The 26,923-nt window shown below is 33.2% G+C and overlaps 1 protein-coding gene across 1 annotated transcript in view; it reads left to right on the plus strand.

Annotated features, from left to right (window-relative positions):
• The window catches only part of LOC140444014 (uncharacterized), a 32,218-nt gene continuing 5,295 nt past the window's right edge, over positions 1–26,923 (plus strand). Inside the window, exons 1-5 of the mRNA XM_072535588.1 lie at positions 1–174; positions 2,614–2,731; positions 6,163–6,282; positions 17,918–18,053; positions 23,260–23,342. Coding sequence (XP_072391689.1) covers positions 88–174; positions 2,614–2,731; positions 6,163–6,282; positions 17,918–18,053; positions 23,260–23,342 — 544 coding nt within the window. The 5' untranslated portion in view covers positions 1–87. The remainder of the gene's footprint in view (positions 175–2,613; positions 2,732–6,162; positions 6,283–17,917; positions 18,054–23,259; positions 23,343–26,923) is intronic.

Consider the following 26,923-nt stretch of genomic DNA (forward strand, 5'->3'; position numbering starts at 1 on the left):
TCAAATAAAACATTTTTCACTTGTTTTTTGTGAATAGTTGTGTTTTTCGTAAGACAGTGAGATTTTACAAAAAAAATTGTAAATAAAATGTTGTGGTTTGTAGCACTGTTTTGTATATTTGGAGCAATATTGGCTGGAGAAGATAATATTTTATGCACAGAAGAAACTTGCAAGGTATATTTCTAATTTTTTTCATAAACGGATACTGCTCCTTGGAATTATAATTATCCCCATTATCATGGTATTATCATCAATATCGCAATTTAGTTCTGGCTATTGTGGCAGTTATTTTTTATTTTTGTTATACATGTATTAGTTTACTAGTTAATTTGAAAAGACAAAAGAGAGGAAAAATTAAATATGAACTGTTACAGAAGATTATAGATCGAAATAAAATATGCGAACTAATCTATAGGCAGAAAATATAATCCTTACACCAGCTACTAGATGAATCAACAATACATCTACCATCAACAAAAGTAACAGAGGATTAGATATTATTTTCTTCCTATATACTGTTTTGGAGACATGTTTAATATATATGTCTTCCAGTTTAATCAGTTTCCCCAGACTCCGTCGTTCTCCAAAGTTCTATTTTCATAGACTTTGCTTTTTAAATAACCTCACAACAAAAAGGAGTTAAATCTGGAAGACGAGGTGGTCATTCAATAAACCCTCTTCTACTTATCCATCAATTTGAAAATATTTTTTGAAGATAATTCCGCACATCATTCCTAAGATGAGGTGGGGCACGATCTTGTTAAAACCAGATGTTGTTAGATGGTAGATCCGAATTCATTTCATTAGAGACATGCGTGCTAAAGCTGGACTAAGGTATAAACGTAAAAAGTTAAGTAAACATCTGCATTTCAATTGCCTTAGAAAATTATGGACTCAGTAACCGATTTAGAATAATCCCAGCATAAACATTAACCTTTTATTGCACTTGTGTATGATCTTCTTGAAACCAACGGGAGTTTTACGGACTCCAAAAGTATGTATTTTGTTTATTAACGGTTTCGTTTAAACAAAATATTGTTTTGTCAGTCGGATACCGCATTTACGTTAGGATCTCTTTTGAGCAAATTTAAAACCATTTCATAAAACACCGGTCTTCTGTCAGTCTCATCTTCTCACAGTTCTTGCATGCTATTGACTTTGAAGGAATACCAATTTTCATTTTTGATAGTTCGGTGACCCACAGATTTGACAATCCAAAATTTTTACCTAAAGAGAGATCCGAGGCATTACGATTTTCAACAACACTCAACATATTTTGATGCTCCTTTTTGCTCATCGCCCTTAGCCGTCCTAATCGAGGGAAATCTCTGACGCTCCCACTTATTTCAAAATTTCCTGATTTTTCTACTTACAATTGTTTGATCCTGTTTGGCACCGGTGTAATGTTTTCGAGTCCAATAAATTTCATTTCAATTACACTAAAGTCGGTAATATTTTCAACTACTGCAGATTCTTCTTGTTCTGAAATAAGAAAATCTCTTTCGTTAAAGACATAGCGATTTAGAGGAAATATTCCGTTCTTTTAACGCCATTAACGGCAATTTCCCCAGTTTGAACCTTAAGATACGTTTTTTATAATAGTTCAGCAATGTCATAGTGTGTAATTGGTATTTGATTTGACCTTAAAAATAGTTTCAATGCCTCAATATAATGGGCTTTCAAGGGTCTCATTAACGTTTTATTTAAGGGTGTAGTTGGTGGGTTGAATGAAAGTGCAAGAACACTATGTGAACAAAATTCTGCATTGCCAAATGTATTATATCTAAATTTTGTGATCTAACACTAGCAAAACAGGATCGTTTTGTGATGGTTGCACTTTTTCAATAAAATCTATTAACCACTTTGTAAAAATATAAGTTTGAATCCACCCAGTTGGATGACACACTGGACACAAAGCCAACTGGATAATCAGTTGGCTTTGTGACAGAAATTCGATCCTTGTGTCCTTCTGAAATTCATTCATTTTCTTCCAGTACTCTCATTTTCCTTGAAAAATGGATTTGGTAATTTAGTTAAGGCAGCCAGCTGATAAGCCATGTTTCTAACGTCCTTTCTCATTAACCCATAAATTTTTTTCCATTAAAAGTAAAAAGTCTACCAACTTATCTTCCAAGTTTTGTGGTAGGACTGCAGATCTTCCTAATTTTGTTTCAATAATCTGGCTGGTATAGCATTCGTCTTAGTTGATAGACGGAATTATGTAGTGCGTGGGACATTGAATATATCTGAGGCTTTTTTGTATCCCATTTCCTGACTTCGCACAGCTTGAATTGAAGGAACCATGTCTTCTTTTCTCCATTTTTTACGACTCATAGTATTACTCTGAAAAAAAAGTTAATAATTAATCTACATATAGCATTTATTTTAGCAGAGAGCTTATGTAGATTTACTTCTTAAAATTCTTAGAAATAAAGCATAGCTAGTGTGGAATATTCCATAATAGGAATAGTATGGTATTCCCTATAAGGTAGACGTCACTTGTAGTTTGTTCAATTTTAGGATATTCTATAATGGAATATCGTAAAATAGGTATATTTTTCAAAAAACTATAAAAATGTAGTAGCTTTGCATCTCTGATTCTCTTTTTTGCAGGACGTTAAATGTGATGAGCTGCCCAAAAAATGTCAGATTCAAAATGCCACTCACAATGGACTAATCTTACCATCGATGACGACATGTAATTGTTGCGAATATTGTTTAGAAAATTTAAGTAAGTAATATCATCAAGTAGTACTATGTCTGATCAACTTTATTCAATTCAGGTTTAATTTTGCAACGTCGTCTTTTCTATCTATAGTCAAATTGTTTATCCGTAAAATGGCAAAGTTAGCGCGGGTAACGAAAATTGCTAACTGGTTGGAGGACATCGAATAAAAGAAAAAATTAAAAATTAGTGTCACCTAAGGCTTTAATTTATAGTTTTCAATGTACACTTATATTTACTTGTTTCTACTTCTTTTATTGCAAAACTTGTTTCATAATTATACATTGCACTTTACATAGCATCAGTTTTTCAGTGAGCAGTGCGTTGTGCTGGTCCTCTAGATATTCTAAAAGTTCTAGCCATAGAGGTATATGTTAACATATACTCATTGTCTCGTTGTTCCTTTCGGCAGCTGTGGCTGTATCCTCTGCTATAGACAGATATCATTGTGCAATGGGATCGGGAAACCACAGCAACCCGATCCCTCCTTGTCTAGGCAAGCTCGAAGTGAGCATTTACTAGTTATTGCGACGATAGTAGAGGAGAGTAGCCTCCTGGGTGTCAATGTATTTAGTAGGACAGGGATTTTGGGTTTAGGTTTTCTTCTGAATATATTGCCGATGGATGAGCAGGTAGTTTTCAGTAAGTTTTGGCCTCGGATGGTTTTGATTGTGTAACTCCTGTTCAGAGAGGAGAGCCTCTGATCGATGGGCTGGATATTCGACAGGTGATGTATGAGGGCGGAGGGATACTCGCGTCGTTTGTTGTTCACTCACACTAGGATTCCCCTTTCCAGTGCCAGCAGTTTTTGTGTGAGATGGCCGCGCATTGCCATATAGGTGTTGGATCTATACTCGATGACCGGCCTAATAAATGTTTTGTATGTATGTATGAGTGTACGTGGGTGTGTTCTTCTGAACTTTCCACCAAGAGCATTAAGTAGACCGAGTCTGCTCCTAGCCTTGTCACAGACTATGTCTAGTACGGTCCTCCAGTGTACTGTTTGTGAAAACACCACACCGAGGTACTCGATCCGGTCGTGGAGCTGTAGTCGGTTCCCCCAATGTCTAAGGTTGTGTCTTTCGGATATGGTGGGTGTGATGAATCTGCTGAGACTGGGGTGTCTAAAGAGAATCATTTGTGTTTTATTTAGGTTAGGTGTTAGTCTCCATCGCCTGCACCACCTGTCGACAAGGTTAAGGTGATTTTGAGCAAACCTGTAAAGTATTGAGTCTACGTCTCGTGATGTTGTTACGAGAGCTGTATCATCTGCGTAGAGCAAAGTGGTTGTATTGGTGTACTTTGGGTTGGGGAAGTCACTGTTGTAAATTGTGTATAATATGGGAGCCAACACTGAACCTTGTGGTACTAATGCTGTAGGAGTAAAAGCGTTGTAGAAATGACCTCGCACTATGACCGTGATTAGACTTTGAGAGACATATGAATGGATAAGTCTAACGAATGAGAGGGAACAGTTTCTTGGCCAGTCCAGCATGCCAAACTTGGTCGAAGGCTTTTTGAACATCGAGGAAGATGCCAAAGGATACTTTGCCGTCGTTTAGACTTTGTTTCAGTTGTGTGACGATCTCTGTCAATGCCGTTTTGGTGGAGTGACCTTCTCTAAAGCCGAATTGAAGTGATGAAATGATATTGTATTCGGTGGTAAAGTCCACGAGTCCCTCATTGATAATCCTCTCGAAGACTTTAGCTAGAACGTTTAGAAGTGAAATCGGCCTATAACAGTGTAGATCGGTGCGGGGTTTGCCCTTTTTTAAGAGCATGATTGTATTGGCTACTTTCCAAGGAGATGGAAAGTAGCAGAGTCTGAGGGTGGCATTGACTATGTCGTCAGGTAGAGGGTGACGCTCGGTGGGAGGTCTTTCACACAGTTCCTGGCAATGTTGTCCCGGTGACATGTGAAACAACAAACCAAGAAACATTTTAAATTCTTCTACAGTTATATCCTTCCAAGCTGCAGTTCTACTTTTATCAGATTTACTTTGAGAAAGAATATCAACGGCATATAAATTGCTATTTTGAATAATCAGGTCATAGGATTGCTGCCACCAACATTAATTTTCAATCCTGGAATTGCTGTAAATGGTAGCACTGTAAGATGTTGAACCTTTGAAGACCATTTAATAATATTTTGAGACTCATCATCACCATCATCGTCTTCAGATTCTTCTTGTAAATTAGGATCGTCTATCCGATCATCTTCATCACAGTATAAATCTTCACCACTTGCGTCACTGTCGTCATGTGAATCTTCTAATATGTGTAATAATTTGCCATCAGAGATTGGCTGAGAAGTTTCCCACAGACCTCGGTTAGAAGTCGAAGGTTGGCAATATTCATCACTCATTTTAAAAATAATGTAAAATTGAAGTATTTAGCAAAACACGTGCAACGGCTCACAGTAAAACCAAAAGACATTCAACACCGAAGGCATGGAAAATATTACTAAATGCATAGCAAAATAAACCGATGGGATTGGATTATGATAATACAACAAATTATTGAAAGTACAATATAATCTAAATACACCTGGTGATTCTTTCAAAGCTTACCGATGCTTTTACTTTTATTACTTTACAACCTTTCATTACAGCTAATTTTGTCGTTTCCGAGCACGTCTAGCTTGAATATATGAAAAGTAAGCAATGAAATTGAGGATTTCATATTTTATCATCCAATTTATCAATGGGACAGAAGATATTTGTTATAATTTGTGAAAAATCCGCCGAGATAACATTCATACATTGTCATATACTCAGAATAAAGTTTAACATCAAAATTCGAAAACCAAACACAAACTCCAGTATATGCCAGTGTTTCCAAGCGGCCAGCAGATATTTGTTGTAATTCGTGAAAAATCCATTGAGATAACGTTCATAATATTGTCATATCGTCAAAGACCGCGCGACTCGCGTTGGTGGCCTCTGAGGCTATATTCACTGAACGCGACAGTCGCGTTGTCGGACTTGAACGTAAGAAATAACCCTCAGCGTACTTTACCTCAACTACGTGCTAAATTGCAAGAAATATGGGATAGTTTCACACCTGAATTCTGTGAAGGCCTAGTTGATACAATCTCTAACAGAGTTCAGGCTGTTATTTAAGCTAAGGACGACAGTACGCCTTATTATTTTTTATTTTAATTCGTTAAAATCCTCTTGTTCCAATATTTAGTTGTCAGCATTTTTTGGCTATTAATCAATTAATTAAATAGTAATCAACATAAAATATACCTATAATTAAACATAATTCCATACATCACAAAAAATGTTGTTATTATACTTTCATATTTATAATTAAAGAAATTAAAATAAAATAATTTCGCTAAATTGGTATTTTATTCGCAAAATAACACATTTTTATGTGTTTAATAGTTTCTAATAGCAATTATTTATAAAACTTGTATTCTATATTTTTAGATGAAGGCGAAGAGTGTAGTATAGGTGACATAAGCAATCCGATTGTGACAGAAATATGTGGACCTGGATTATATTGTAAAAGTCTTAGTCAAGACGAAAGTGATGGAATATGTAGTCGAAGTAAGGTTTGTTACATAGTAATAAGAATTATTGGTAAACATTTGAATATTTATTAACTCTTTTAAGATATGATTTTAAATATAGAAGTCTTGCTGTTATAGATATTGTTGTAGGTTCATCTTATTTTTGTACTCTTTAGTGTTAAACCTACTTTTAAGATTATAATCACAGAATATAGCTTTCAATATTTGAAATTAGTTCATAATGTAATATAAAATAGGGTATAACTACGAGATCCTTCCCATATCAGTTGGCCCAAGGTTAGATTGATAATAAAATTAAATTTTAGAGAACAAAAATAAAAGCTCAGCGTAAATTTTAGAAGTTTTGATGCATCGAACAACATTTTTGAATTTCCTAATTATTGAAAATATTTTATAACGTTATGAAAACTATTTATTAACTCATTAACTGCCAGTTAAATTTGTAACGGTATGTCAAGTGCCCTAACACGTTTTAATTCAACCATTTGAAAGACTCTATGTATACATATTAAAATGGACATAAAAAAACTGTCAAATTGACATGGCGTGGCGTGTCCAGGGCACATAGCAGTAAATTCTTGCCTGTGTGCCCACCACACTCCTTGCGTGTTTTGATTAGTTTTCGGGTAATTAAATAGAAAAAGGAAATATTCTTAGTTCTGAAAAAGACAGAAAAGATTTGATTTCACGTACAAAGCGTCTATGTATCTGTTGATACGTATTTCGACTTAATAAGTCTCATCAGAACAGTTATTCATAGCCGTTCTTAACGTGAAAAATAATCTTCTCTGTCTTATTAGGAAGCAACAATAAAATGGCTTCGCTATGGACGCAACAGCGACATCTGATAGAAAAATCGGTAAGATAGTTTCGAAACAAATTCAGATTTCTGCTTTAATCTGGAGCCTTCTAAAAATTGCAAGGCATAGCCAGACGTTCATAAAGATGTTAATAGAGACATGGGGAATCTAAAATTTGCATTCCACGACATGTCTCCTCAACTAGACAGAAACCCTTAACGAATTTGTTTCTTGTACTCATACAGAGTAGATCCGAATAAAATGAAATGCAAATGAATGCAAATTTTAGATTCCCCATGTCTGTATTAACATCTTTATCAACGTCTGGCTATGCCTTGCAATTTTTAGAAGGCTCCAGATTAAAGCAGAAATCTGAATTTGTTTCGAAACTATCTTACCGATTTTTCTATCAGATGTCGCTGTTGCGTCCATAGCGAAGCCATTTTATTGTTGCTTCCTAATAAGACAGAGAAGATTATTTTTCACGTTAAGAACGGCTATGAATAACTGTTCTGATGAGACTTATTAAGTCGAAATACGTATCAACAGATACATAGACGCTTTGTACGTGAAATCAAATCTTTTCTATCTTTTTCATTTTATTCGAATCTACTCTGTATGAGTACAAGAAACAAATTCGTTAAGGGTTTCTGCCTAGTTGAGGAGACATGTCGTGGAATGCAAATTTTAGATTCCCCATGTCTCTATTAACATCTTTATCAACGTCTGGCTATGCCTTGCAATTTTTAGAAGGCTCCAGATTAAAGCAGAAATCTGAATTTGTTTCGAAACTATCTTACCGATTATTCTTATTTCTATTTATCTAAGCAAATAATTAAACTAAAAATGAAGATGTATTGTGTTAAAGTTTACTGTTCCTTTCCTTTTATTAGCAGTATCCCAGCAATATTTACAACGGCGACGTTTTGATCTTCCACTTTCGTCTTTTGCACAATATTCTGGAAAAAACTGAGTGGAGGTTGGTTTTTCTTCTTTCAATATTGTTGGTAATTTTTCCAAAATAGATATTCGAAAGTCGTATAATGTCATATTATTTTCGGAATATTTGTTGAACAAATAGTAGGAGTTCATAAACATTATTTGGAATATATGAATCCACAGTTTCTTGGACCACCGCAGAGTTTTATGTTGACATGTAGGTATAATAACTAAACATTTGGTCATTTTTGTCAATGCCTCCCATAAATTTATTATATTTGGCTACAAGCCTGAGCTTCATTTTTTTTGTTTACTTCTCGAAATTGTTTCGATCATCTCCGCATCATATTCTGAGGAAATTGTTAAAACGTCCCGGTTGTGTAAGTTTTTTCTCAAAGCAATTGTCCTCATAAAGCAATACTATTATAGAAATTATTTATAATTTAGTGAGGTCGCTTTGGAATAATATAGTACCAGGGACAAGTACCAAGCGGAGCTTGGTGTCACGTTCAATTGGTTGATTGAAACGTTACAAATAGTATCGACAGCCCTAGAATAGACATGGATTTTTTGAACAACTCAGTTGGGTTCAGCGAGAATATATAGCTTTATTACATACCGATGTCGTTTGGCTTTATTATATTGACGAAATATCAGCCGACCTCATCACAACATCATTGATTCATCAATTGACAGCTCTCTTTATGAAGAATAAATCTGGGACATTTTGGAATTAAAAAACTCCATTACTGGCAATATTTTAGCAAGCCTTGATTCATTAGGTTCATTATTATCGTTAAAATGCAGCGCTCTCAATATTAACAAAAATCTATTTCTGCTCATGAAGTTGGCAAAAGTAGGTAGGTATACTGAAGAGGTAATGAGTCCGCCAATAATCATTAATGCGATTTACTTACATCTTTCCACCTTGTGATTCGACTCCGATCGTTTGTACTACGCGCAAGTATTTCAAGAGCATTATTGTTAGTATTTTCAATTATAGGCTCAAGAAACTCATCGTGTAACGCTTGCCGTGCTACAATAATATATACAAGGCCTGAATCGCTCACTGTCGGAAGAGAATTGGGCGGGGTTTTCATAAACATATAGAAACTATATCGTATTTTAAATCCAAGCACAATTAGATAATATGAAGTTATAATTTATTATTGGACGCCACCCCTGGTTTATCCTCGAAGGGGAAGAGAAAAAAAAATTAAGATTTATTGAAAGTTTACAAGAAAACTATTCTTTATTATTTCTTAGTAATGAACAAAAAGAAAACATTAAAAGTTACGTCATCCCAAAGGGATTCCAAAATATTATTTTATGTTAACATTATCATAAACAAAAAATCTTTGTATCGTATTAAATTAAGAATTGGTTATAAAGAAAATGAATGTATATATATATATATTAACCCCAAATTTCGAAATTTGTTTACATTGAAAATAATATAGTTATTTATCAACTAGCAACAATGAAGAAAATAAACCTTTAAATTAAATTAGAACACTTCACTATATTTTCATTTTTTTTGAGTTCATAATCATTTCTGTTGTCTTGAAAGTAGGTATAATAAAAATTGGTACAACCTTAATCTGCTCTGTTTCTCTTCTTGTTTAATAAGTCACCAAATAAACCATTGATTCAGCTACGTACTATATAAAATCACCACCATCCTAGATAAGAGGGGTTAGGGATTCCAAAAAAAGATACTGCTACTGGGCCATGATCTGGAATAACTCCATAGCAATACTATCTTGCGACGAGTATTAGAAATATAATATCAGCATTATAGCCTCTCCAATGAGGGTCTAAAAAAATAATATATCTATCTGAAATATGGACAAGAAAAGGATTTATTAACTCACCTCTGAATTGAGACCCACTTTATAAAACACGTCTTAACGGTTGGACGGTCTTAACAGAAAAGAGCGAAGCGCTGTCATGGCGCCTGAATCTGGAAATTGGGCGTGAGTGACAAGTTGAAAAATATGCTCATCTACCGGATATATTTGGGAATTACAGAAGAATCCTTGAGTCGGCTACAGGTAGGTACTTGACAGATAGATGGGGCTATTAGTTTTATTAAAAAAAAAATATAATCGAAATATATAATGAGTTTCTTTTAAATCTTTTGAAACGGTTACACAGCCCTCCCCACGATTTCAACTGGGTACCAGCGTGGAATCGGACTAGGCATGGTGGCACACCATACTAACCTTTTCAAAAGTGGGAATAGATATACGGAGAGGTAAGACAAACAGAATGGACAAATATAGCTACAATCTGGACTCACAGAATCCTTCTTTCACAACTCACGTGGTAACAACTCAAAGATTTCAGAACAAAGCGAAACAGAACGCATAGAAATGACTCAACTATAAAAATGTAAACAAAAAAAAATTGCATGCTCACTCTCAAAATGCATAGGGTATTTCACCTATAACCAATATCATGAACAAAGCGGAATAAAACAAAACATATCTACAAATCATTATTTGAGACCAAATGCTCGCATTCAATCGAAACAATATAATTAAGATATTATTATTTGAAATTTCATAAGTAATATAAAGCAAAACATACTAGTGTTGTCACCAAGATACAAAACAGATAATTTACTGCGTAGTCGTTATGAGACCTAACACAATAAAACACAAAAAAATAATGTTATCGTTTGTTCGGAAGCGTAGAGTCTTTCATCTATGACTTAATCCACGAATAACATAAGAATAATAATACAATCGTATCATTAACGCCATAAGATACAAAATACAAATGTGTCATCGTTTGTTCGGAAGCATAGAGTCTTTCATCTATGACTTAATCCACGAATAACATAAGGTAATAACGCAGCGCGTCATTATAGACACATTTAGAAATACACAAATAAAAGGAAAGAGTTACTAATAGTTCAAAATTGGGTACATTAAAGTTCTACAAAGACAAGCCTTAATAAGTTTACTGGGAAAGGTAGACATCAGAATTTCTGTAAGACACATCTATATTTAGAAACAAAAAAAAGGCTGATGTTTAGTTATTAGTATGACAACTAGAATTTGTGATAACTAACGTGTATCATCCGCCTATAATAGGGACAACATTGGTAGGTCAACTTCGGGTAGGGTCAACTTCGGGTAGGGTCAACTTCGGGTAGGGTCTAAATAATTCTAGATTACATAACTAAACAGGTATTGGAGAACTAAAAAAAGTTTCCTGACGCGGGAGGCTGTTATTCTAGATTTATTACTGAAATACAATTATGAATGGCTTATCATTCCGACGAGTCAACTAGCGGGAATCCGCTTACTTCATCCCTAGCCTTCCTCAGTGTCTGGCCATTCAGAATATAGGATGTTAGACAGCAATAATCTTTTCAAACATTATTTTGGGGGGTTTCGAATAGAGAGTCGAAATTCGAAGGTCTTCACACTAAGAGTAAAACTTAGGCAAAATGAACAGATACTATAATGAACTATCATTGGTAACTAGACAGAGGAATCTTGATATCTTTGGTATAGATACCAAAAAAATTACTTGGATTTATAAATCCGTAAAATAAGATAAATTGAATTTTGTATCCACTTGAAGACAACTAAAGGTATGTACAATTTATTGTAATATAAACTAACATAAGCATAAAAATATCACATTCTACTAAGGCATTCTAAAAATAAAATGAGATTAAATTTTGCAAACACCCTTAAAATTAATATAGGTTCTTGGTCGGGGTAGCACAAACTCAAGATCTCGATCAATACAAACTAGAGAGAGAATAATACCGAAGTAGAATAAGATAAATAAAAATAAAATTTATGTCGAAAAGAAATACGACATATATACATATATATAGACATATTGAACACAATAAATGATCAATATTATAATAATAAAAAGTAAAACAGTTCAACGAACTGGGGTGCGAGCCAAACTGAGTTGCTCTGGAGATCGACGTGCGGAGTCTCCTACACTACTTCCAGAGGCTCGTCTCTTTGCGACAACATCTGAGATACACAAAATTATTAATTGGAATAGGGATAGGTCCACTAATCCACTTGACTATAGCAGGATGCTCCCTGACTAATAGTCAACACCACCAACATAAAACAAGGGTTGTCGAGACAGCTCAAAAAAAAATTGAAACGTGTCAACTTCCTGAAGGGAAAGAAGCACTAAGGGACAGATTTGCCGAAGCAAAGTGGTATTCAATGTACTAAGTACTAGGGTATCAGTGCTGTACTGACCCCACGCCAAAAAAATTTGGAAAGGAAACGAATCCTCTCCAGGATAAAGTTCGCGTTAGCGCAACTCTTCCTGTACACGGGCCACGGAGGGGTTGAATAGTCGCTGGAGAAGGTAGCAAAGATTAAGTACGCAAAGGCGTAAAGGGAATCAACTAAAAAATTAAAAATTAAGAATGGACTGAACATTTTAGAAGAAAGGTATTAAAAATTTAAGAAAACTGATTTATTCGGTTTCAGACAAATCTGAATTCTCCGTCGAAACACTGACTGGTTGATAAGCTTTTAGGTCTAAATAAAACAATAAAAAATAAACAAAAATCACGACATATTTACATGCAAAATTAAACTGGATGCTCGATTTGATGAATCGACATCAGGTACAGTTCGTTGGCTATTAGGCACGTCGACCAATGGCAGATTTCTATAAATATGGCTCTAACCTAACCAAAAGTGTGGAACAGACCAGTGTTAAAGTTTCTGGGAGCGAAAAGAGGGATGCTTCCAGCTCAACAAAGGCGGGTGGCCAACTAAGTAGTTTTAGCAAGCTTCGCTATAGTTATCCACTAGGTAGACAACCTAAATAGCATCAAACAATAATAAAGTTGACTATGACAGTCAAGCAATGAATGAATTTCCAACCACTGGTTGAAAATTGAACTAACGCAAAAGAAGAAAGACAGGATGGCCAATAGTTCCATAGGAATATCCTCTGGGATTGATCACAGCAGAAAATTTCCAAGCAAGAAGACTGGCAAAAGGACAAAAGAAGAAAATAAATCCAAACCGTTAATACACAATCTTGGAGAAGAAGAAAGAAAAATGGGTATATGGCATACAAGCCACAATCGCTACACAAACAGTTCAGTCTAAGACTGATGTTTCCAAAAGAAACAAAAAAAAATCGTAGGAGTCTTCCACAAAACAAAAACTTACGATAAGACTTAAAAGGAACGGAAGAATCATTACAATCTGCCAAAGAAATAGAAAAATATTACAGTCCATCGTCAATAATAAAAAATCGTGATGTTGGATGTAACACAACAATAAAAAAGTTGAACAGTAAAACATTTTTGACACCTAATTGAATCCAATATGGTCGTCATACAAATCACAAAGAAATGTTTACCATTCTTTAGCAGAACTCTAACAAAGTCAAAATAATATAAACTTTTAATTCTCAGTGGGTCATTTAACGGTAGTACCAGAACTATTTCAATTGTTAAACAAACGTGGTCTTAACGTCGACATAAAGATAAAAGATAAATTCACAATAGGCGGCAGCGGGTTGTTTCACCTCTGTATATACAAAGAGTCACAATAGACAACAGCAAACTACTTCAACCTCACTTGTACCATATCGTGAACACAAGATAATAAATGAAAGCTTTTGAGCCTTAGCCAAAAGTCTCAAAGCAAAAAGATATATGTGGTCTAATAAACTATTAGAAGACCGCAAAAATGTCAACGACAAAAAAAAGAAAGCTGCTGCGTATACAACAGTCTGACATCCACACAAATAACTCAAGATACAATAATACAGGTCACGTGCCTGTACGTCCTACAGGACATCTCGAGAAAAAAAAGGTAAAACCACAAATAACAATAAATTCCAGTACCAAAAACATACTTCTACTACATCTGACCACACAAAGACATAAAATTAACATAACAGAAGGAAAATAACAATATTTCCGCTCTATATTCTCAACAAAGACGCCTTAGGCAGAGAGAAACGAAGTCATATCATTACTTCCTTATACATGCAAAACAAAAGAACCATGGACTGTAAAATATAGAAAGCATTTTCCTTTTCAGGAAATAAAATTTTCTTTTCAAAGTACGAAAAAGTTAAACTATGAAAAAATAAATTTTTAAAATAAACGAAAGACAAATTAAAAAGAAAATTTAACAGATAACAGATTAAACATATTAAAAACATCCAAGATCAAAGAACTCAACTTCAAATCCTCGCAAAAAAATATTTCGCGTAAGTATTCTACACGAATCCAGATAACATATTTTAAAATTAGGTAGGTCGGGACAGCCTGTATATAGGTATAATTCCCAGCTGTGTGCCGCAAATAAAAACCATGAATCAAGGTTAAGAAATAAAATTCACTTAATTGATTTTTCAAATAACGAACGCTAAAAGCCATTTCGTTTATTTAAAATAAACACATTGAGGAATATAATTATTATGGTTCCTATAAACAAAAGACTGAACTGCAAAGAAAAAGAATTGAGGACTATACAAATTGTCGAGACATATTAGCCGGAATAATTTCAAGGTTTCACTCAATCTAAACACTAAAAAAGAACGACGAAATATTATATTACTTACAAACGCTTCTAAGAAAAGGCCAGCGTTTAGATACCAAATCAATTATTTCATGAACGTAAACAAAATTTCTAACATGGAATGTTTATTTTTTAGACGAGTCTGTAAATACACAAATTAATATCGTTCGCATTAAGAATACCGACAAAAAGAAATTAAGCAGTGAATGTTTACATCACATCATTCCAAATACGTTTTATTTTGATCTCAGAAAATAGACGGAAATATTTCTACGTAATTTTACGAAGATTAAATTAAAGGAAAACGAAAATCGTACCAGTTAAACTGATTAAACAAAAATTGGGTAAAAGCAAATACACAAACAACTTGAGTCTAAAATACGAAATGTAAACAGAAATCATAAACATATTACGTTGTTTTTATAATGAAGATACACGCCCCACGTTGGGCGCCATTTATGTAACGCTTGCCGTGCTACAATAATATATACAAGGCCTGAATCGCTCACTGTCGGAAGAGAATTGGGCGGGGTTTTCATAAACATATAGAAACTATATCGTATTTTAAATCCAAGCACAATTAGATAATATGAAGTTATAATTTATTATTGGACGCCACCCCTGGTTTATCCTCGAAGGGGAAGAGAAAAAAAAATTAAGATTTATTGAAAGTTTACAAGAAAACTATTCTTTATTATTTCTTAGTAATGAACAAAAAGAAAACATTAAAAGTTACGTCATCCCAAAGGGATTCCAAAATATTATTTTATGTTAACATTATCATAAACAAAAAATCTTTGTATCGTATTAAATTAAGAATTGGTTATAAAGAAAATGAATGTATATATATATATATTAACCCCAAATTTCGAAATTTGTTTACATTGAAAATAATATAGTTATTTATCAACTAGCAACAATGAAGAAAATAAACCTTTAAATTAAATTAGAACACTTCACTATATTTTCATTTTTTTTGAGTTCATAATCATTTCTGTTGTCTTGAAAGTAGGTATAATAAAAATTGGTACAACCTTAATCTGCTCTGTTTCTCTTCTTGTTTAATAAGTCACCAAATAAACCATTGATTCAGCTACGTACTATATAAAATCACCACCATCCTAGATAAGAGGGGTTAGGGATTCCAAAAAAAGATACTGCTACTGGGCCATGATCTGGAATAACTCCATAGCAATACTATCTTGCGACGAGTATTAGAAATATAATATCAGCATTATAGCCTCTCCAATAAGGGGCTAAAAAAATAATATATCTATCTGAAATATGGACAAGAAAAGGATTTATTAACTCACCTCTGAATTGAGACCCACTTTATAAAACACGTCTTAACGGTTGGACGGTCTTAACAGAAAAGAGCGAAGCGCTGTCATGGCGCCTGAATCTGGAAATTGGGCGTGAGTGACAAGTTGAAAAATATGCTCATCTACCGGATATATTTGGGAATTACAGAAGAATCCTTGAGTCGGCTACAGGTAGGTACTTGACAGATAGATGGGGCTATTAGTTTTATTAAAAAAAAAATATAATCGAAATATATAATGAGTTTATTTTAAATCTTTTGAAACGGTTACAATCGGTAAAGAGCAAATTAAAATAATTGATGGGTTCGTTACTATCTACAGCTACTCTTAAGCCAGAATTTCCAGTAAACGGTATTTTGTTGACATATGGACAAATGTCAAACCATTTTGAGTTTTCTGCTTGGTCGGCCTCATTTGCTGGTTGCAATATCTCATTTTGTGAAAATCTAATTCTATTATTTGCAACTACAGTTTCTTCATCATCACTCTCGACATCATGATCACTCTCGACATCATTATCACTCATCATCACTTATCTCATAAGCCTTGTCAAAACCATCAAAATCATCGTCAGACTTGTCCAACAACTGTAACAATTCATCTTCTGTCAAAATACGCGTATTTCCTTTTTTTGCTTGATGTCGATGGTTGATTTGCATTTGCTGCATTTTTTTTTCAAAAACACGTTCTATAAGCTAAATCTGAAACAAAGAAAATAACGAATCACTACGAGCAAAATCGATTTATAATCAAATAGCTGTATCTTGTAAGAGCACTGCCAAATATTACTAGTAATGCAATGGTTTTCCTTTCTCATAAAAACTGATACTAAAGCTATTCCACACATTTTTAGAAAAATAAAGTAAACATAACCTCAAAATAACATGTACCACGAAACCAATTAAAAAAATTAAAAATATTTTTGTTTGTAATTTTAATTGAAAGTTGATTAAATGTTACTAAAAACTTACCTAAAAACCATCGAGTTAGAATCTATGGAGAAGCTATGAGCATATTAACGTGTGTATTAAAAACGGCGTAGGTAGGCGTGGCTAACGATGATACCAATATGGCGGTGGGATCATGGCCGGACTCAATAATATTAAAACTACTTTAAAAATATGACTAGTTATTCAGAAGATTTAATCATAATCTAAAAAAGTGCAATATATTTTTTATAAACTATGATTTATTTATCCCGCGGCAAACAGTAAAAACACGATATATTATACATAAAGATAAATTAATACAGTCAAATACTATTAATTTATTCTCTGAAGTACGGGCCATTACTTTGTTTACATATTTATATACTAACCTGTAGAACGTTATTCCTGAAGATGTTTTATTAACATTGCTTCTGCTACTGCAACTACATTGAGAACAAGAAACCATTATTATGCACTATCATAATATATTATTACAGTTTCTATAAAAGTATTATAAAACTAAAAATATTCGAAAAACAACAAACGTAAACAAACATATACGATCTGTCAAAAGTGTCAAAACAATATGGCCGAAGTGAGGTCGTTTTTAGTCACGTTATGCCCTCTCCATAGATTCTAACTCAATGCTAAAAACCTTTCAAAATTGTATAAGACACTAAACGTTATACATGTTGATCTAGAAACGTGTCTTCCAATAACGTCACTCCATAAAACGCTTAACTTCATATAATTTGCTCGTCGATTTTTCACTAAAACGCGTCTTAATGCTCTTCGATCTGCTTCGGTTATTTTACTTTTTCGTACACTTCTAGGTTTTCTGAGGACTGAAGCTGTAGTTTTTTGTCTTCTGACTATATTTCTTATCCTATAACGTGACAATTGCAACATATTCGCGATTTCTGAATTGGATTTTCCAGAATTAAAAAATCTAATAATTATTGAACAAATTTTCTTATCGATACCTTTACCTCGACCCATTGTACAATCCACAAACGGCAAAAAGCTTTACAATGCAAATTCCATAGGCGGACCAACTGATACGGGAAGTTGCTCGTGTCTGTACGTATTTTTAGTAATTTATTTTTATTTTAGTGGAGACAAGTTGTACTAAAAAGCAAGATGATTACGACGCAAAAAGAATAAATGGTACTCTAGGATATATGGAACTGCGACAGGATTGTGATAGTGAGGGAGAGTTTGTACCATACAATTGTATACCGGGTCAAACGTAAGTATAACAATCCAAAAAAATATTCTTAAATGTCATGGGATACCCGACATGAGTGATGCTTTTTGAAAATTTGTATATAAAATCTAATTATTGTCTTAAACAACTTAAGGTAAAGTCGGTTCGCTATATTTACGCGGGTTTCGGATTAACAAAATTATGCTAATGACTCATTGATAACCAGTTGCAGTAAACGACTTCCCAGAAAATTAGGTAAAAACTGCATTAATGGTCATATTTTAAAATACATTAAAATAACATTAGGGTAGGTATAAATTTGTTACAATATTGCAGTTGAATTGATTCTTTGCCAGTGTTGACATTGTATGTTTGGTGGAAATATTTAAAAATGCCTAGACGTGTGTTAGATGTAGATAGTCTAATTTGTAGTGTACATAAGTATTTTACGGATGAAAAAGAAAATGACGGTCCTTTAAAATCGGTAATGTCTGTTCAACAACGCGTATGTGATGCTCTAGGAATTAGTGAAACCAAACTAAGAGGAGTATTACAAAATCGCAATAATGAACGGCCGAAAGAAGATCACCGAAAAACTCGCCTATCATTGAAAACGAAAGATATTCCAGATGGAAAAAAATTTGAAATTCGTGATACCATTTATCGAATGGGAGCCAACAAGGAGCATGTGACCTTAAATACAATTCTCTCGGAATTAAAAGATAGAAAATTTGACGAAATTGGCAGAACAAGTCTATGGCAATTGATACATAATTTGTGTTTCAAATTTCAAAAGGAGGATAACAGAAAAGCCCTTTGTGAAAGAAGTTCTGTTGTGCATAAAAGAATTAACTTTCTAAGAAAATATTCTAAATTAAAAGAAGAAAGGGCAAATTTTATATATTTAGACGAAACATGGATATTTTCTAGGGGTGCAACCAAGAGAATATGGCAAGATGATAACGTAAAGTCTATCAAACATACTGATGGAGAAGGGAAGCGACATATAATTTTATATGCAGTAAAGAAATCGGGTTTTATAGAAGGTGCTGATTTAATATTTTCATCTAAATCAAAATCAAGTGACTATCACGATAATATGAACACAGAAATGTTTGTAAAATGGTTACATGAAAAACTTCTCCCAGGTTTAAGTGAGCCCAGCGTAATTATTTTAGACAATGCACCTTACCATTCTGAAGTATTAAACAAAAGTCCAACGAATTCTTGGACTGTTAATAAAATTAAAGAATGGTTGACAAAGGAACATATACCATTTACACAACATATTTTAAAATCAGAATTATTACGCTTGGCAAATATCCACGCAAAACCAAAAACCTTTGTTGTGGATCAGATTATTGAAAGTTACGGTCATCAAGTTTTACGTCTGCCACCGTATCATTGCCAGGTTAATCCCATCGAATATATATGGGGAATAGCAAAACAATATTATGACAACCATATTGGGCCTAACGGTTATAGCGACGACGCAGTTCGGGAAACTTGGCGAAAGGCACTTTCAATTGTAACTCCAGAAGTGTGGTGCAACTGTATATTCAAGTGCGAGAAACTAATAGAAGATTGGTGGACTCGTGAAAATAAAATAAACGAAATAAGTCCAATCATAATAACAATTAATGGTGATGACAGTGATGATGATGACGATTATGATATTTTTGATGATAATGACTGATTTTTATTTTTGTTGGCAAGTTAAATTTTTTTATTTTTCATTAGAAATTCTCTCCATGGAACAAATATACATATACCATATTTTCTGTGTGAAGTGTAATATAACATTATTATTAGGTTTATATTAGCCACATTAGACTCCATTAATGAAGTAATTCTCCTTATTATACTGTCAATTATATAAAAGATTTTCCGTTATTATTTAATTAAAAAAAGTTATGGATTATTTTTCATTTCATTTAACCAGTTGATATTTCCCCAAAGAGCAGGTAATTAAAACTGGGTACTTACAATAAAATTTTTAATCCGAAACCCGCGTAAATATAGCGAACCGACTATATATCCAAAATCAATTGAAAATTGAAGTTTTACGAGGAGGATCAAATATATTATTTAACAGATCTGTTTTACTACACCAAGCAATGTACGCAACGTAACCAAGCTATGCGAGATATCCTCGTAATGTCCTCTACACGGATTGAGATGTTCCGTCTCTCTTGTTTAAATGAAACCAAAGCACAGCGTTGCCAGATATTAAATAAATATTAAATTTCTTCATTTTTCACTTCGAGATCTAAGACAAAAGACTTTAAGCAACAATCCTAAAAATGAAGAAAATGTTTTACCTAGTATTGAAGCGGCTAGGATTTGCATGTCAGAGGCTTGTTTTAAATATTTATGAATGTTTGAGAACAAAAAATGAAAAATCAACCCCACTCGAAATTGTCAATAGAATCTGAAAATTAACAAAATTGTGATATAGTAATGTTTATTTATTATTTATTAAGGTCAACAGACCTTGAAGGCCTAGGACTGAAAGATTTAATTTTTCCTTACAATTACTATTACATATTATGGATAATTCTGTTCGAGGGCAAAACGCGTAATAATTTTACATGCAGGAAATGAAAACGGATTCGTACAAAACGCGCTTCTCATATCGGCCAAAAATATCAAAAAGTCGTGTGCTGACTATTACGAAGACAGGACTAGCGAATTGTTCGAAAAATGGTTTTTACAACAACTGCTACCAAATATACCATCAAATTCGGTAATAGTTATGGATAACGCTCCGTATCATTCTCGGCAACTTCATAAAATTTCAACTGCCAATACGAAGAAATCGGATATATTAACATTTAAGCGGAATAAAAATCTAGAAAAATTAAAAATCTAAAAATCATTGGTTTGCCGATAAATGCAATAATGCAATAAAAGAAACAAATGAAGCCTACAGAAAGATGCTTACCCGAGGAACTAGAACAATTATTGTAGAGATTTAACAGACAAAGAGGAGAAAAGAAAAGAGGATACACAAAAGAAAAAAAAAGAAAGCACTTAAATAAGAAACTTAAATTTAAAGAAACCCTCAACAGAGAGAAAGAATTCGGAGCATTCTATACAAAAGTTAACAACAGAAAATAATTCAAGGCAACCACAAGTCAATGCAGAAGTCATAATGGCGACATATTAACAACAAGGAAAGATGTGTTGAACCAATTCTAAATGAAGTTAAACAAATAATAAGAGACTAACTGGTTAATGACCCGTTTCGACATCACTGTCATCATTAGTTTTATAAATCAGAACAAACTAAATGAAGTATAATTTAAAGAAAAGTGCAAAAATGGCTACCATTTTAAAGAGAAATTTCTTTTTTTTTTCTTCAAAATGGTACCCATAGTAGAACACTGGGACTTTTGGGTCTTTTTAATATCCCAATATTAAATAGTTTAAAAAAGTAATTGAGTAGTTTGGGATGTTCCTTATCGTGTTGGCAAACTATTTACGAGTATTATTATTAGTAGTAGTATTAAATAATCATTGTTTTTATATTTTTGTGGTTTAACTTAGAGATTAGTACTCGTTATTACTTCACAAACCGCATTAGAAAGATTTTTCATTATAAATAATAAAAGCTTGTATCCCAGCTAAGATTTTTAAGGAAGGCCGCGAAATGCTGCAAGAAAGAATTTTCCTCTTAACATTAGCAGCTTGGAAAAGAAAGGAAATGCCGAAACACTGCAGTAGCGCTCTTATTTGTCTGATCTATAAAAAAGCAAGCGACAACACGGAGTGCGAAGTCTATGGAGGTACAGCAATATTAGAAGTATTCTATAAAATATTTGCAAAAATTATTGGGAGAAGATTAACGAAATATGAAAACAAATTTATCCCATGAGGCCATGAGAATATTATAAATACCAAAAAAGATTATAAGGCTAGTGAAAATGACGCTTAGAAACACGAGAAATAGGGTAACAACGGAAGAAAGCTTTACAAGGCAGTTTATAGTAAATAGAGGTTTAAAATAAGGGAATCCGCTATCAACGAATTCATTCAACTTAATCAAACTTAATCAACTACTCAAATGTGAGCACAAACAGTACCATTTTCAAGAGCATAGAACAGTGCATAGCGTACGCCGATGATGGGGTGATACTAGCGAGGACAATGTTTATGGAAATGAGAGGAGACATAACAAACAATAGCAAATAAATCAATATGAAAGAAGCAAAAGATGTATATGGTTTTGAAAAAGTAACAAAATTTGAATACTTAGGAGTAACCATAACAAACACGGAGAAAGAAGGAAAAAATATAGACAAATGATTAATGAAGGGGAACAAAGCAGTAGTCACTAAATTCAATACTTAAAGCAAAAAATGTGTTAAAATGCGAGTCTACGATCTACGATACATTATTCGGACCCATGGTTAAGAAAAGAAAGTAGAGATCTGAAAAGGAAAGGTACTCAGAAACATTTTCGGAGGAATCAATTATTCTATAAGATAGAATAGAATTTATTTAATCAAATATACAAAAATAATTTTGTTTTTGACAAGTCAAAGGAATAGTGACAATACATATAAAATTTTTGGCGAATTTAAACATTACAAACATGTATATATTTAATATTAAAAATTAAAAAAAAAACGACAAACACACTTAATGGAATTATAAAAAACATGAAATATAATTATAATAGGCAAATACCCTGACCAAACTAGTACTATTGTGTAAAAGCTGTACTTAAGTACTCTGATTTGAATAGAAACAGTGTTTCAAAAAGTGTGATTTGATTTTAAACTTAAACGATAACAAGTGAAGACTTTTTACTCCATCTGGCAAACAGTTATACAAACTAACATCAGTCAAATTTTTTATGCTCTTTGTCAACCTAAAGCTAAAACGTTGTGCTCTAATAGCATCTCTAGATCTTGTATCGTGATCATGGACGTTGGAGTTTATGTTAAAGTTACTTTTGTTGGCATGAATTTCAATCAGCGTCTCATATATGTATATAGAGTGAAGGTAGTGGCATAATACATAAATCCAGAAATACTGGTTTACAGTGTTCCCTATACTCTGCTCTTGCAAGTATCCTCACTAGTCTTTTTTGTAGTTTAAAAATTCGATCTGCTTGAGAAGAATTACCTCAAACAGTTATTCCGTACTGTAAATATAGATGTTTTACATTTATTTTGCTACGCTCATTTTTATTTTAATATATACGTTTTTAATATATTTGATGTAAATATATGTTTTTTAGTTGTTACTGTGTAAATGCAACTGGCAGCAGAATTTTTGGAGAGGCAGATTTTACTTCAATTCCAGAAAGCGATCTTAAGTGTAGTAAGTAAATAAGTTTTGATTTTAAAATAGCCCATCATACTAATATTAAATTGTTGGTTACCTAGAAAATTCTCTAATGCTAAACATAAGAAAATTAGAGACTTGTTCAATCACAAATTAGACCAATAATGTGTAATCTCACATTAATCTTAATTTCCCGAATTTGTGTAGTTTCACCACGTATAATTGAGGAGTGTCAAAGGAGTGTTCAAAAGGTTGTATTTCACTTTTGAAATTTATTTATTTTTAAGTTTTTTTACACTTGTGGTGTAAGATCACTTCGTAGGAAATTCAAATCTTGTTCAAAAAGCGCATATTTCCCTTGAAATAAGATTCTAAAAATTAAAATTCCAATCAAAAAGCCGTTTATCCATTTTAACTAAATAAAACATCTATAATATATAATATTAATCAAAACAGGCATATTTCCTCGTCATAAAACTTTTTTTAAAAAAAGTTCAGTACAAAAGGACGTATTTATTTCGCTAGTTGGCATCATTAAAAAGATGTTAGGTCAGTGGACGGTTGTGGCATTTACCGATTGTGGCTGCACAATTAAACGCCAGTGTCCTTGTCACACAGTGAAAAAGAAGAAGATTGTCGTGTCAATTTATTGTCAAGTCAAAGTAAAGTCGAATGACAGATACTTTTCACTATCGGTGACTCGTGTTCTGGGTTGATTCCTTGATTCGATTTTAGGATTAAGATTTTAAGAATTTACGATATTGTTAACAAAATACACAAAAAAAAGTAAATAATATGGACGAGCAAAGTTTGGTGGAGTCATCTGAATTAAATGCTGTTAAACTACTTAGATTCTATAACCTTTCTGTTTGTAGCAATCTAAGAGTTTCCCGTGCAATGTTCTATAATATATTTTTAAATGAATTTAACATTGGATTTAAGGCCCCAGCTACTGATGCCTGCAGTGTGTGCATATTGTGGTCTAAGAAAATGAAACTTGTAGCGTAAAGAAGCAAACTTTGATTGTTGAAAAAAGAGTTCACAAACTAAGATCCAATGCTTTCTACGAATCATTGAAGAAACCAGTAGCTAACAGCATAAGACTATGTTTTGATTTGCAGAAGGTATTACCATTACCTAGAACCCCTATAAATGATGCATACTTCTTCTTCTTCTTAAAGTGCCTATCCGTTCCGGACGTTGGCGATCATCACGGCTATCTTCACTTTGCTTATTGCAGCGCGGAACAGTTCAGTGGTAGTCGTGTTATACCACTTTCGCAAATTTTGAAGCCAGGAAATGCGATGCATACTACAGTAAGCAAATCAGTTTTTACAACTTTTGTATTACCCATGTGGACAAAAATGAACCTGATTTCTTTTTATGGGATGAGACGTAGGCTTCCCGTGGATGTGTAGAAATTGGCTCTGGATTGCTGGTATACTTAGCAAAGTTAAAAATAGGGGAAAATGTCACATCCTAATTTTGTACTGCGGCGGATGTTGCGGTCAAAACAAAAATAGCCACATCCTACATTTATTAATAAACTGGCTAGCTAATAGTAATAACACAATTGAAGAAATCTCTATAACTTTTTTAGTCCGTGGGCATAGCTTCTTACCTGCGGATCGTATCTTCGGAAGAATCGAAAAAGACATTATTACACACAGGACAGACTACATAGAAATTATAAAGAAACATGGAAATGTTCACGATATGGGTACTGATTGGTCACTCCAAGATATTAAAAAATTGGAGCTAAATTACAAAAAGCTTGCACAAATTCAATCTGCCAAGAGAATCAAAATTAGAAAAATTAAAGGTCCAGGTGGTCGTTTCAAAGATGTAAAAGTTTGTGCATTTGAAAACTATCGCTTTGAATTAGGAGGAGAAAAATTTGAATCACTATTGAAGAGAGGTAAACTACATCCAACGGAACTGTAGGATCAACCACTAGGTAAGGGTCTTAATGGGAATAAAAAAAAAGATGTCACATCATTATTAGTTAAACAATTTGGTGAAGATTGGAGCTTGATTGAAGATTTACAATGGTATAGAAATATTCTTCTGAGTGAACACAATACCGCCAATGAGGAAAATAATGATGAAGACAGTGAATGTGTTTGCATGGAACCAGACATTGGGGACATTAGAGTATAAGGATGATTTTTTAAATAATTCATTTTAAAAGTATTTCTGAGGTCTAGTCAAAAGGCCTTATTTCCAGAAGTGGCAAAATAAAAAGCCATGTTTCTAACATTGACTAAGCAAAAGGTCGTATTTCTGAGTTTACTGATCAAAAAGTCGTATTTCTAAAATAAAACTGAACAAATCCTAGAATTTTGAGTTTTTTCTTTTATTTTGAAAATGTACATCATATTGTAGTTTTAACCTTCATATTAATGTATATATAAATATATTATAAAAAGAAAATTATGTGAACAGGCAGTTTTTTTTAAGTTATTGTAAAGTTTATTTATGGTGAAAATACGACCTTTTGAACAGACGCTCCTCAATTGTAAAACATATCGATTAGTAGCTTAATTACAGTTTGATCAACTTCCTGCAAACTATTGCCTAATATTATTAAGGGAATGCCTGCAATCATTTCATTGGTTCAAATTATTTTTGCTAGCTTTCAAAAGTCAAAGGTTTTTGTGCTATGCAGAAGGCGTTTTCGTGAGATTATAAATATAGCTTTAAGACGAAGTCTATTATACGTTTTTACCGCAACAACAACTATAGTTTAATCATTCAGTAGCTGTCAATAAAACTATATTTTACTGCACGACTTTAACGACTTCAACATTTTATTTTAGCATCGTCTATCGAGACAAATCGGACAAAGAGAATTTAGAAACAATTCGAACTTATAACTACATTCGAATTTGTCAACTTATCAACCAAGAGAACAGGCAGGAATCTGAAAAAGTTACTGAACTAATCACCATCTACAAAGCACAAAAACCCTAATAAACTCCTGGACAAAATTAACGCACCACTTTAATTAATCTAAATATTTACAAAATAAACACAAAATAAAACTAAGTTACATTGAAATAATAATAAACACCGATAAATAAGTCCAACATGACTTTATCATGACCTTAATTTGCCTTAGTGTATCTTTAAAAAATTGTTTTTGCTGGAAATGCGTAAATAAGCTAGCATAACTTCAAATTGCAAAAAGACAAAAATCAGCAAAGTAACACAGTACAATGCATCTGGGTCAACACTAATACCGTGTAGGCCCTCCTCTACTTCTTATGACTGCATTTATGCATCGAGGCATGCTTAATATCAAATATTCAACAAAAGATTGCGGAATATTCTCCCATTCTTCAATAACGGCATCAATGAGTTGGTTGTGATTGGCAACAGGGGGTCTACTACTTCGAATCTTTTTTTTGGGATAGTCCCATAGATGCTCTATAGAATTCATGTCAGGACTGTTAGGTGGCCACTGTAATAATGGAATATCAACATCATTTAGGTAACCAATAACCTGTCGAGCCACATGAGGACATGCGTTGTCTTGCATGAATAAAAAATTAGTTTCAAGAAACGGAGCAAAAGGCATTACATGTTTAACAATAATGTTGTCTAAGTAATAATGG

The sequence above is a fragment of the Diabrotica undecimpunctata genome, chromosome 6 (genome assembly GCF_040954645.1).
Source record: "Diabrotica undecimpunctata isolate CICGRU chromosome 6, icDiaUnde3, whole genome shotgun sequence".
In the NCBI taxonomy this organism is placed as follows: Eukaryota; Metazoa; Arthropoda; class Insecta; order Coleoptera; family Chrysomelidae; genus Diabrotica; species Diabrotica undecimpunctata.